This window comes from Colias eurytheme, chromosome 31 (assembly GCF_061535395.1).
Source record: "Colias eurytheme isolate Ceu_HAF_F1 chromosome 31, ilColEury1 Martin Lab GWU primary, whole genome shotgun sequence".
In the NCBI taxonomy this organism is placed as follows: domain Eukaryota; kingdom Metazoa; phylum Arthropoda; class Insecta; order Lepidoptera; family Pieridae; genus Colias; species Colias eurytheme.
This window is the reverse complement of record NC_143010.1, coordinates 5,170,352-5,184,477: the sequence shown is the minus strand read 5'-3', so window position 1 is coordinate 5,184,477 and position 14,126 is coordinate 5,170,352. Positions and strand designations below refer to the sequence as shown.

Here is a 14,126-nt window from a genome sequence, read left to right as displayed (position 1 = left end):
CAAAGGGACATAGGGACAGAGAAAGCGACTTTGTTTTATACTATGTAGTGATGTATGTGTGTGTTAGATCCCACTTTGTGGAAAGGTTGAGTAAAATGTAAATATTAAATTATACCTCTTTTCATCAGCTGATAGTTTTCATAAACTTTCTTGTATTATCTGAAACAATAAAAATATAATTTTATAAAATTACTAGCGGCCCGCCCCGGCTTCGCCCGTGGTACATATGAAAAATAGATGTTGGCCGATTCTCAGACTTACCCGTTCAAAATTTTGCAGCCTTTTAGATTTTCGGAGATTCATTTAAAGTTTAAACTTAAAAAAAAATTAATAACTACATAATATAAAAGTCTTAGTTATCTATACTAATATTATAAAGCTGAAGAGTTTGTTTGTTTGAACGCTCTAATCTCGGGAACTACTGGTCCGATTTGCGAAATTATTTCGGTGTTAGATAGCTCATTTATCGAGGAAGGCTATAATCATCACGCTACGACCGACAGGAGTGGAGCCACGCGGGTGAAACCGCGCGGAGCAGCTAGTGCACTCATAAAATGAAAAATCTCTTTAAATTTGCAAGCTTATACACTATACAGTGTCTATTAAAAAGCGTTGTATCTTTTAAACTTTTCGAAACAGATTAAAAATTACTCATTCTTTATGTATGAACAAAATGTGAATCGAAAAGTCTTTTAAATTGCTAATAAGTAACTCCGTAACTTCCCATTTAAAGTTTAGCCGTTTAGGGGGTAGCGGTGGTTATACATAAGAATTTAAGTTGCTTTTAAAAACATAACCAACGTTGCTTGTTTGTTGGTTATGATTTAAAGTATGCTCATATAATATTATAAGAGTTGAAAAGTTTGTTTGTTTGAACGCGCTAATCTCAGGAAATACTGGTCCGATTTGAAAAATTCTTTCGGTGTTAGATAGCCCATTTATCGAGGAAGGCTATAGGCTATATATATCACCACACTAAGACCAACAGGAGCGGAGCAATGCGGGTGAAACCGCAAGGCACAGCTAGTAAATAATAAAATTCCTTGTGCATACAGATTACAGACAGATACGAAATTATTTCAAGCAAATATAATTTAAATTAGTCAAAAGATTTGAGCAAACACTGGTCTAGTGTGAATTTAGGAAAATCCGGATTTGCACGACGAGTTAGAACTGTTGAAATTTAAATTTAATATTTAGTGATAGAATAGGATAATTTAATAAAATGTTAGTTTTTGAAGTGAAACTTCTTTATCGAGGTTGGAAAAAAATTTAGTGTAACATTTTTTCGTTACGCGCCATCTTTGTCTTATCCCTACCACGCGTGATTCGACGTGTAAAGTTGCATACAGTAAATTATTTTTTGAAAAATAAGGTCATATAGAAGTTTCACTTCTTACGTGTGTACACTAGTACACGCACACATTTTTTTTACTAATGGTGAAAAAGAGGACTATGTGTGTGTCCAAACATATGTGTAAGGCTGCCTGTCCACCGGAGCGGAGCGAGGCAGCGGAGCGGAGAAACGGAGAAATATTAACCAATAGGACTGCACAAAATCTCCGCACCTCTGAGGTGCGGAGATTTTGTGCAGTCCTATTGGTTAATATTTCTCCGTTTCTCCGCTCCGCTGCCTCGCTCCGCTCCGGTGGACAGGCAGCCTTACAGTATACATAATACCTATATAAAACACATTTTTTCTTTGTACGTTATAGTAAAAACTAGTTGACAATGGTTCTAAATAGGAAAAGTACGTTGTTACAGTTAATTATTAGATATGTAATAACTATGTAGATAAAACGTTTAGGGCTGATTTTTCAATCCTTGGTTAAAACTTATTCATCGAATAACGTATTAAACTACCATTTCAAAAATGTATTCTAATTGTCCGTATTTGACAGTTTACAGGTGACATTTTAAAATGTTCGTGTAATACTTTATTGGACCTTTTGGTCCTTAGGGCCAATTTTTCAATCTTTGGTTAAAATTTATCCGTCCAATAAAGTATTACACGAACATTTTAAAATGTCACCTGTAAACTGTCAAATACGGACAATTAGAATACATTTTTGAAATGGTAGTTTAATACGTTATTCGATGAATAAGTTTTAACCAAGGATTGAAAAATCAGCCCTAAATGTTTTATCTACATAGTTATTACATAATAATTAAACTAGCTGGATCTCGCAGCTTCCCTCTACATGTTTCCCAAAAAGCTTAACAAACCTCAGGTTGGTGACGTTATTTTTGTTTTTTATATTTTACACTAAAACTTATCACTTAATTTCACTTCAAAAATAATTAAAACCCGCGCAAATCCAAGGCAATCCAAGCCTCCAACATATTATAAAATAAAACTTCTAGTAAGTGCAATCGAATCTAACTTTAGCCTAGACACAAGCAAGTCTAAGATATCTAGGAACTGCCAAAGAACAAGTTAGATCCAATTTAGATATAGGTATAGACTTCAACTAAGCCGTAGCAAGTTTCAGTGTTTAAATGTTGAATTTCTGTGTTACTAAAAGTTCTATTACTGGCTCTACTAGCCTATGTGGTACCTTATAGCTTATGAGCTGAATTTTTGGTTAAAACTTATTCGTCGAATAATATATAAAACTACCATTTTAAAAACGTATTCTAATTGCCCGTATTTGACAGTTTACGTTACATTTTAATATTATCGTGTAATATTTTATTGGACGGATAAGTTTTAACCTAAGAAGTAGGTTAAAAAGTAGCATAAGAGCTAATCCAGAGTTCTGTAGTTACCTACCAAATTAAGATACACAGATTCACAGTTACAAAAAAAGAATAAACAAACAACACGTTTGTTACAAAACGCATAGTTAGGATAGAAGTAGTTAGTTAATCAATTTTCCTTAATTTTTTTGAATACATAATATGTATATGTACTAGCCGCTCCGCGCGGTTTCACCCCCGTGGCTCCTCTCCTGTTGGTCGTAGCGTGATGGTATATAGCCCATAGCCTTCCTCGATAAATGAGCTATCTAACACCGAAATAATTTTTCAAATCGGACCAGTAGTTCCCGAGATAAGCGCTTTCAAACAAACAAACAAACTCTTCAGGTTTATAATATTAGTGTGATATTAGTATAGTTATGTTTCTATGGTAATCTTATATATAAAAATGAATCGCAAAATGTGTTGGTAAGCGCATAATTCGAGAACGGCTGAACCGATTTCGATAATTATTTTTTTATTATATTCCTTGAAGTACGAGGATGGTTCTTATGTAGAGAAAACGTAAACATGTACCACGGGCGAAGCCGGGGCGGACCGCTAGTAGATTATGAAAATAATGAAAAAAAGTATACTGTAGTTAGGCTTTGGAACATAGTAGAGGTATTAAGCTATTAAAATGTTAAAGAAAGTATAAACAAGTAATAAAAAAAATGTTGTGTGGTTTTATGAAACCACGGTAAAAGTGAAACTGTTCGAACGGTTTCGAACACTGCTTTGTGTAGCGCATGTCGCGTGAGACGGTCGGCTGCCGAGTAGGTAGGTATACCTACTCGGCAGCCGCGATACACGCGACATGCGCTACACAGACCAAAAAGTTTGAGACGATGTAATAAAAGTTTCACTTTAAAAATAAAAAACAAATTCGTTACCCAGTATCTTTATTACACAAACCGAACATGAATTTAAAATTGCCAAAACATGCGCAAACAAAAATTTGCAAAAATGCCCGAAACGACAATTCAAAATGCGCTTAATCGAAATTAGCCAAAAGTTGAATCGAAACAGTCAAGGTTTTGTTGCGTCGAAATTAATAACATGGACACGGTGGTGGACAGGGGGGTGGACAGGGGGGAGGACAGGGGGGTGGACAAGCGGGGGGTGTGTATATAGTCGCCGGGCCGGTGCATGGCGGGCAAGTTCTGCCTATATTGATGGAGGGTGGGGCAATACAGGGCTGCCCCAGATCCCCCAAGCAGACGGTGCCCCCATCGTTGGTCCGGTAGCAACGCCACGGGGCAGCGGTTGTTGTAGCGATGAGTGCTGGGGATATAAAGGGCAAAATAGACACATTTGAAATTTAAAAAAAATGTAAAAAAAAATGTAATGAAGTCGTCGAATTCGAATCTATTATTATTTCGGTTTTAAAATATATCATCTAATATAATAAAAATAATCAAATTATTTATTTCCTATTGTCCCTTCTCTCTTCTTAATAATCTTAAAAATATTAGTCAAATTATGAGTATATTTTTTGTAAACCTTTTTAGATTCATCTCAAACACGAGTTCAATAATAGCATGAATATCTTCTTACATCAAAAATGCCTTATTTATATGACAGGATCAATATAAACAAGATAAATAAATAAATTGTAACAAGGTTTATTCTGTTCCTATTATTTATACACTGGGGTAGATCCCTTTAAAAATAATAAAAAGTTAAAAAAAATCGCAGTCGGATGAAACCCATTAGAAAAGGAGGGGAATATGATGAAAATTAAAGGAAAAATAAATTACGGTCAATCCGAGTTCGGGAAAAGGGAGGGGGGAGCTTTTAAGAGAAAAAAATGGTTTCTCTTGATTTCCGACAAAACTACAAGTCCTACGGAAAAAAGTTCAATGGCAAAGTTGTAGATAATAAAAAGATCTACAACTTTTGTATTGACAATTTTTTCACATAACCTCAAAATTTAGGTGAAAAATTCAAAAAACCAAGTTTTTGGTTTTTTATTTTTATCTACTTCAAAATTTATGTTTTTTCTACGAAATTTGGTGGAAACTTGCTTTATTATGTCCCAAATACACTGTAATTTATTTGACTGAAAATATTTATTTTTTCGCCTTATTTTGAATTAATACCAAAAAAACAACCTAATTTTCAATCGAAAAGTCACCCGTCAAAATATCAGCTTTTTTCAAAAACTTTGGGAGCCTTTTATTCATCAAAATCTCTACTTTCATATGGTGTAAAAAAAACAAACCTTACCATAGTAAATGTTCTCAGGAAAAGCTTACAAACAGTGTCATAATTAGCTTTTACTAAATCAGGCACACTTCTCGAACTCTATATCTTCTCTTGTATCGGCTTTTCGGTAATATTTCAAAAGAAAAAAAATTATCTGTTCTAAGTATAATATTTTACAGCATATTCAAAAGCAAAATGATGTCGATAAAAACATTTCAGGTAGTTTGAGAAGTGTGCCTGATTTAGTAAAAGCTCATTTTCACACTGTTTGTATGCATTTTCTGAGAACATTTACTATGGTGATGTTTATTTTTTTTTACACCATATGAAAGTAGAGATTTCAATGAATAAAAGGCTCCCCAAGTTTTTGAAAAAAGCTGATATTTTGACGGGTGACTTTTCGATTGAAAATTAGGTTGTTTTTTTGGTATTAATTCAAAATAAGGCGAAAAAATAAATATTTTCAGTCAAATAAATTACAGTGTATTTGGGACATAATAAAGCAAGTTTCCACCAAATTTCGTAGAAAAAACATAAATTTTGAAGTAGATAAAAATAAAAAACCAAAAACTTGGTTTTTCGAATTTTTCACCTAAATTTTGAGGTTATGTGAAAAAATTGTCAATACAAAAGTTGTAGATCTTTTTATTATCTACAACTTTGCCATTGAACTTTTTTCCGTAGGACTTGTAGTTTTGTCGGAAATCAAGAGAAACCTTTTTTTTCTCTTAAAAGCTCCCCCCTCCCTTTTCCCGAACTCGGATTGACCGTAATTTATTTTTCCTTTAATTTTCATCATATTCCCCTCCTTTTCTAATGGGTTTCATCCGACTGCGATTTTTTTTTGTTTCAAAAATTATCTACTCTAGTCTAATTTAATTTTATCAAAATCTTTTCATCAGTTCATCACATCGACCAAAATACACATTCAATGTTCCCATAACATTTGCGAAGTCAGAAATAACTGAGGTTTACAAAGTTAACCAATAAACAGAGTTTAGTTAAACCAAGTTTAAGTTGCGGTCTCAAGTTATCCGTTAAATACATTGAGTTCTAAGTTACGCTTAGCATGGACACTATGGGGACTAAGATGTCCCAAATAGGGATGGGACAATCACTATCACTACATAGTATAAAACAAAGTCGCTTTCTCTGGCCCTATGTCCCTGTGTATGCTTAAATCTTGAAACCTACGCAACGGATTTTGATGCGGTTATTTTTAATAGATAGAATTCAAGAGGAAGGTTTTAGTATATAATTTATTAGGTTTTAGAAAAAGCGGGCGAAGCCGCGGGCGGAAAGCTATAGTAATATTATAAGTAAAAAGGTGTAGATATGTAGTTTACAATCACAACATTCGATCTTCAAACGGCACATCGTGTGTGCGTACACGATTAGATGTCAAAGTGAGATGGCATGATTTGACTATCGTGTGCGAAAGAGACAACCGATGTAAAATGTAGCTAATTAGCCACATTTAAATATGCCTCTCCCGGAGCGCTATAATATCCTATCTACAACTTTTTATTTTTAATATCACTGGTATGGGATTAATTATTTTTATTATTAAGTTCAATTGTTATACTTTATATCATCTAATAAATATATAGTTTGGTGCTTTTCATTCTAGTGGGGTATGGAGGCAGATGCATGATATAGTATCTGCCCCAAACCCCACTTATTGATTTTTGAATTTATTATTCTGCTTGCAAGAGAACTAATACCTCTTAAATCATTCTATCTATTAAAAAAAACCGCATCTAAAACTATTTTTTAATATTTAAGCATACATAGGGACAGAGACAGCGACTTTGTTTTATACTATGTAGTGAAGTTATTATTTCCTAGTTATTTTACTTACCCAAGAACACCAGTCCGTAAATGCCCATGTCGACGAATAAATTATTGAAAAAAATTCACTCTTATATACAAAACCGAAATGAATATAGTTTATTACACGCTTCATCAAGTATATAGTAACTTAAGCGTAGTTTAAACAAGTTTGAGTTAAGTTAGAAAAAATAATTATATTATTATTTATTAGTTACCTAGGTGAAAAATTCAAAACAAATAATGTCACTCACGAATATGTGTTTTACCTGAAAATTTACGTGAAAGAATTTTCGAAAGAAGTTCAAAAGTTTTCGAGTATTTCCTTTACAAACTTACAAAAAATAAATATTTCATCTTAGTATTAACTAGCTGCTCCGCGCGGTTTCACCCCCGTGGCTCCACCCCTGTTGGTCGTAGCGTGATGATATATAGCCTATAACCTTCCTCCATAAATGGGCTATCTAACACCGAAAGAATTTTTCAAATCGGACCAGTAGTTAGTCAGTTAGAGATAAGCGCGTTCAAACAAACAAACTCTTCAGCTTTATAATATTAGTATAGATTAGTGTAGATATGTGTACAATCTCTTTTCCAACATGTTCGTTAGAAAATAGACAAATATAAAATAATCTCTCTGCCAGTTGAAATCCCGGGCGACCACGAAAACTATCCTCAAAGCATGTCATTATTACCCCAGACTAATCTTATATATAAAATTCTCGTGTCTCAATGTTAGTCTGCATACTCCTCCGAAACGGGTGGACCGATTCTCATGAAATTTTCTGTGCATATCGGGTAAGTCTGAGAATCGGGCAACATCTATTTTTCATATGTACCACGGGCGAAGCCGGGGCGGACCGCTAGTAATAATATATTATGTACTAAATGTACTACGTATACATTATTATTTATTACATATAAAAAAACTAGAGGTCCGCCCCGGCTTTGCCCGTGGTACATATTTCGCAATAAAAAGTAGCCTATGTCCTTTCTCGGGTATCAAAATATCTCCGTACCAAATTTCATGCAAATTGGTTCAGTAGTTTAGGCGTGATTGAGTAACAGACAGACAGACAGAGTTACTTTCGCATTTATACATAGTATGGATTAGTTCCCTTTACGCACGGCAGGGGCGCTTTCAAATTCCAATAGAAATAAATCATCATGTTACACCGGTATATGACGATACTGAATATTTTGATAATAGCACAGACTAATAATAATATACTTAGTATACAGGGTGTCCCACTGTTGGTATACGAAGCTCAAAGGAGGTTATAGTTTTGCATACGCTGAGTACGTAAAAAATACTTAAAAAAATCCAGACGCATTTTTTTTTCAAATAGATGAATTCTTAAAACTCTATGTGTACACCCATAACAAGCAACCCGCCCATTTTTGCCACTAGCACGTGAGCTATCGTTTAAGATTATGTTTTCATAGACAAAATGCTCACATTAGAGAAGCGGTATATGACGGCTGCGCGAAGCTAGAGAAGAAAACATGGATTTTCAGGAAAAAATTATCAAAAAAATTTTAACGTAATTTTGTTGTTTATGTATTTTTTACGTGATCAGTGTATGCAAAACTACAAGTTACTTCGCGCTTAGTATACCAATAGCGGGACACCCTGTATAATAGTTTTCGTGCTTGCCCGTTTGATTACGCTAGAAAAACATTTTAAAGTGAAACTTTTATTATATCGTCTCAAACTTTTTGGTCTGTGTAGCGCATGTCGCGTATATCGCGGCTGCCGAGTAGGTATACCTACTCGGCAGCCGACCGACACGCGACATGCGCTACACAAAGCAGTGTTCGGAACCGTTCGAACAGTTTCACTTTTACCGTGGTTTCATAAAACCACACAACATTTTTTTTCTTTTGTTTTTGGCTGACTCGTTTCCATAAAAAGTGCTTTCCGAACTGGTGGTCATTGGTAAAATTGTATTATGACGATTTATGCTTTTTGAATAAGTCTAATAGAATAAATAAATGTTCGAGTTTGAAGTTGATTTTTTTTTCGTCTGGTTTTGAACCCTCAACTTTTTTTAAGTCGAAAATCAATACTAATGGATATTTGCTACGCCAATTTAAATGTATAAAAACGGTTCATGTAAGTTTTTGTGGCAATGATTAGCATATAATATAATAATAACAATTTTTTAGTATATATATTCAGACTTTTTAGTTTTAACAGTAGGTCTTTGGAAATGGGGCGTCTAACGGCTTTAGGAATATTAGGTAAGTATTAACATAATATAATAAAAAAATACATAATAAAACTTAATATTAAACTAATCATAATATGTATATCTATTCTGTGTCTATGGCTTATCAAATTGAATATACTAAAACCTTGACCACTTTATCTATAAAAAAACCGAATCAAAATTAATTCGAAAATCCTAAAGAAATTGATATCAGATTTATATAAATTCAAAAAGAATAGATTTTGCTTTGATCTTTGTGATTTTATCAGATTTTTACACGAGACACAGGAAAAGTATTTTCACAAAGAAAATACATAGATTTAATTTTTTGTTTGTTACGGACTTCCTTAAAAAATTGTTCTCATCTCTAACATCGTTAATTTAGTAACAATATGTTTTTCCATCCAAATATACAATCTTATTTTTATTTTGATGATAATTTTGTTAAACCTACTAATTTTATCAGTTAATAGCTCCTTCTACAACCTTATATTCACCTTTTAACATAACTAATGATAATCTATATGTTTTAAAAAAAATAATATTAAAAAATCTATCATTCCAGGCTTAATCGCATCAACCCTAGCCGCGCCAGCACCACAGCTGTGTCTGAACCTACCACCATGCTTCCTCCCTCCACCATGCCCTGAACCCATCCCACCCTGCCCCTGCCCTGAACCGATTCCACCTTGCCCATGTCCGGAACCGATCCCACCATGCCCTGAACCAATCCCACCCTGCCCACAGCCGGAGCCATGTCCCGAGCCTATCCCACCATGTGTGCAGCCAAGTAAGTTTTAAATTTATTATAACAACGAAGAATAAAAAATCATGAAGGATGCTGATAAAGATCGTTTGCACTTTTTATTCAATTATACTTCTTTCAAATTTCTTGAATCGTATAGTTATTACATAATATGTAGGATTGATGTGATAACTTATTTCATTTACTAATTAGTTACTATTATTTTTGGCGTAAGCAACCAACCATTCATTGTGTTTTATTTCTTTTTATAATTTATTAATTTATAATGTTATCATTGTATGTTTGTGTGTGCATTCGATTTGATAGACTAAAAGTTTCTTTCTTTCTTTAATATCAATAGTAATAAGACAGTTACTACACTTTTAAGCAGTTTCAACGTAGAATACTTCAATATTGTTATGTTCTGGATCAGCCGATTAAGCCACGTTATGTAATGTTATCTTAATTTAAATAAACATTTGTCATTTTCTTTCAGCGCCCTGCGGTGACGGCCCAGTAAGGGTAGAAGTCAAACCGAACGGTATATCCGAACGGCTGCGTAGTTTAGGCTTCCAAGTAGTCCCCGTTCCCGGTGGTACGTTCTACGTGCGTTCATCCCCAGATCTCGTGGTGACACCACCACCGATCCTCGTGCGACCACAGCCTTTGAAACCCATAACCCCACCCGCGATTACCGTCCAACCACAGCAATTGGCCCCAATCACGCCACCTCCCATAGTTGTCAGGCCACCATGTCTAGCGCCAATCAAGCCGCCATCTATTTGCGTCAGACCTCCACCATTAGCGCCAATTCAACCGCCAACTATAGTTGTTAGACCGCCACGTCCTGGGCCAATACAGCCACCGCCAATCACCATTCGCCAACCTGCTTTACCACCAATCACGCCATCACCGATTGTAGTGCGCCCGCCAGCACCTTCTACAATCCAACCTCCTACAATTATCTTTAGAACATCCTTGATTGGAGGCGGTAGTTCAGGACACACTGGCTCCAGTTCTGGCTCCAGTGCTGGATCCAGTGCGTCCAGTAGTTCAGCTTCAAGCTCCAGCTACAACTACAACGGAGGTAATGGGTACAATCTATACAATCCATGCGACCCCTGCAATCCGTGTCCACCCCCATGCTATGATCCTTGTTACGACCCATGCCCCCCTCCCTGTCCCCCTCCATGCCCCCCACCATGTCCTCCTCCTTGCCCATGCCCGTGCCCGTGTCCATGCGAATGTTAAATGCCGCCAAAACTTGACAGATAAAATTTTATAATCTGAGGAACCTCGGTATACTTCAGACTAACTACGTAAAATATATTTTAACAACCTAATAAACATCTATTTTACAAATTACTAAATTATAGTATAGTATAGTTATAAATATGTAGTAGTAGAAGTTTACAGAAAAATATTTCCCGCCTTTTTATCTGTCAAAGTCAAACGCGGTGACAGATCTCAAAAAAAAAACATGGCGAAGTAAATGGATTATTGAATTATACTAATTTAAATGCCCGTTATTTGTTTCGATTGTGTGAATGTTTGCAAATATAGCTTTACTTTATTTATATGTGTATACAATAAACTGTGCAGAATAAAACCTTGTTTTTATTAACCTTCTTTGTCCAATTTATAAAGATTTTTAAGCTGTGGAACCTGTGTGTGGAACTATGATGGAACTATTGAAAAGCAAAAGTCTTTAAAAAACAAACAAACGAACAAAAATTCTTTATTGTGCACCAAGAAATCAAATTTCGTTAAAATGCGTCGAGTAGTTTTTGTTTCTTTAACGAATATACAGACAGACAGACAGACAGACAGACAAAAATTTTAATGATTGCATTTTTGGCATCAGTAGCGATCCCTTATCACCTTTTCATAGTTTTTTTTAAAATATATTTCATGTACAGAATTGGCCTCTCTACAGATTTATTATAAGAATAGATAATAATAGGACATAATTATTAAATATTAGTGAAATAACTTTCGATAATTAAAAATCTATACATACTAATATTATAAAGCTGAAGAGTTTGTCTGTTTGTTTGAACGCGCTAATCTCAGGAACTACTCGTCCGATTTGAAAAATTCTTTCAGCGTTAGATAACCCATTCATCGAGGAAGGCTATAGGCTATATATCATCACGCTGACTTACAGAAGCGGGTGAAACCGCGGAGCGTAGCTAGTATTAAATAAAAGAAATATGTGCACTCAATATTTGTATTGTCTCTGTAATATTTTTTTCCTTTTCTCTTGATTTTAGCGGTAACTATGTCAAACAGAAAAGCAAACAAACTAACGAACTATGTACAACGTGACATGAAAGTTAAGAATGCAAATAATATACAGGGTTTTTACCATAGAGCATGTGTGCCGAGCACACGTATCAGAACTGAAACTTCTTTTTTTATAATAGAGCGGGTAACGGAGCAGCCTCCCTAGTCAAGTGGCTTTCTGTTAGCGTAGCGTTCAATAGAATAGACTACGAATGTATGAGATTGACGTAACCTGTAGATACGTTTATCTACAGCCTACGTCAATCTCATACATTCGTAGTCTATTCTATTGAACGCTACGCTAACAGAAAGCCACTTGACTAGGGGGGCAGGTGGGTCACCTAGTGAGGTGATCACCACCGCCCATGAGCACTCACAAAGTTACCTTTGTGAGGCTTTTGTGAGAAAAGGAAAAGTAAACTTCTTTGGCAAGATTCAAAGATATCAAAATCGTCGCCTAACTCCATGACGTGATGGTATTGCCATGACGCAACGTTGAAATTTTACTCGCAACGCGTCTAAAGTACATAGTTTGACTTCAAAAACTAAATGATTATTGAAAAATAGACTTTATTAACGATTTTGATATTAGTTATAAATAATGCCATGCAAATTAGCTGCGAAATTATTAAAGAAATAAAACGTTGTGATTACATACTTGTAAATTTAGTGACTGCAACAAAAAAACAATTTAAATTATACAGGGTGTCCCACTAATGGTATACTAAGAACGAAGGGACTTGTTGTTTTGCATACACTGATCACGTAAAAAATACTTAAACAACAAAATTACATCAAAAAAATTGCCTGAAAATCCATGTTTTCTTCTCTAGCTTCGCGCAGCCGGCTGCCGGCATATACCGCGTCGCTATTGGGCGCATTTTGTCTATGAAAACATAATTTTAAACGATTGCTCACGTGCAAAGCTGGGCGGGTTGCTTGTTATGGGTGTATACATAGAGTTTTAGGAATTCATCTATTTGAAAAAAAACTGCGTATGGAATTTTATAAGTATTTTTTACGTACTCAGCGTATGCAAAACTATAACCTCCTTTGAGCTTAGTATACCAACAGTGGGACACCCTGTATAATTGCCTTTCTGATATTTAATTACATACTGTAATATTTATAGTGCTTTTCACTTTTCGCATATGATGATTCCTGTGACACTTCATCGTGTTCCGAATTACGTATTTATGTTTAAAACGCCAAAATAATTTTAGTGCATAATATTTTTATTTTATGGCGGCATTATTACCAAAAATATAAAAATGAAACATCTTAAGCTTATAAATCAAAAACAGTATTGTTTAGTTTAATATAATGAAAAATAAAATCGATTATCGGAAACAATTGATACGATTTCAGTAAAGGACATCTCTAGACGTGTCAAAAATCGATGTGTCACAGAAATCATCAGGTGGAAAGGACTATAGTTAATTTTATTTCTCTGAATTTCCACATTTCTCCTTCGTACAAATACAATATTCCTCATTAGAGATTAATTATAATCGTTAACTGAATAGAAGTAAAAAGCTACAACACTTCAGTGTTGCTAGTGTATAGAAATCTATAATTTGCGGACACAGCTAGTGATACATAATTAGTGCGATATTTTCGCATCGAAAAATCACATTTTTTTTGAATTGCAACCGAATGTGACAGATCCCAATTTTGGAATGTTTTCAATCTGCCAGCTAGTTTGTAATTTATCAGTTTTTACAGTCTGACGGCAACATATTATACACTTAGACAAAAATTTTGCATGAAACATACCTACTTGCATGCTACAGACATATTATTGCAAGAAAAATACAATCATTACTTTAATATTTTGTCAGTAGCTACTAACCGATTGTTAACCATCGTTTATATTTTATAGGTAGGTACTAGCTTTCTACCCGCGGCTTTGCTTGCGTTTTCAAAGAAAAACCCGCATATTTCCCGTTCCCGTGGAATTTCCGGGATAAAACCTATTCTATGTGTTAATCCAAGTTATCCTCTATATGTGTGCAGAATCGGTTCAGTAATATTTGCGTAACAAACATACGTATACATACACATACATCCATCCTCACAAACTTTCGCATTTATAATATTAATTA

General features: G+C 34.7%; 2 protein-coding genes across 2 annotated transcripts in view; one reads left to right on the top strand and one right to left on the bottom strand.

Moving 5' to 3' along the window:
• LOC149895606 (limbic system-associated membrane protein-like) overlaps positions 1-14,126 on the bottom strand; it is a 97,284-nt gene that overhangs the window by 44,625 nt on the left and 38,533 nt on the right. Inside the window, exon 2 of the mRNA XM_090118708.1 lies at positions 116-159. The gene's annotated coding sequence lies outside the window, so the exon portion shown is untranslated. The remainder of the gene's footprint in view (positions 1-115; positions 160-14,126) is intronic.
• On the top strand, positions 8,991-10,986 carry LOC149895608 (uncharacterized). Its single transcript, XM_090118795.1, has 3 exons — positions 8,991-9,021; positions 9,556-9,780; positions 10,232-10,986. The coding sequence occupies exons 1-3, from the start codon at positions 8,991-8,993 to the stop codon at positions 10,984-10,986; spliced, it is 1,011 nt and encodes a 336-aa protein (XP_089974921.1).

Bases quoted from the DNA above. Each gene is read 5' to 3' on its own strand.
- LOC149895608 (XM_090118795.1), top strand. From the start codon at position 8,991: ATGGGGCGTCTAACGGCTTTAGGAATATTAG. The intron at 9,022-9,555 runs GTAAGTATTAAC...CTATCATTCCAG, and splicing joins AACGGCTTTAGGAATATTAG to GCTTAATCGCATCAACCCTA. The intron at 9,781-10,231 runs GTAAGTTTTAAA...ATTTTCTTTCAG, and splicing joins CCCACCATGTGTGCAGCCAA to CGCCCTGCGGTGACGGCCCA.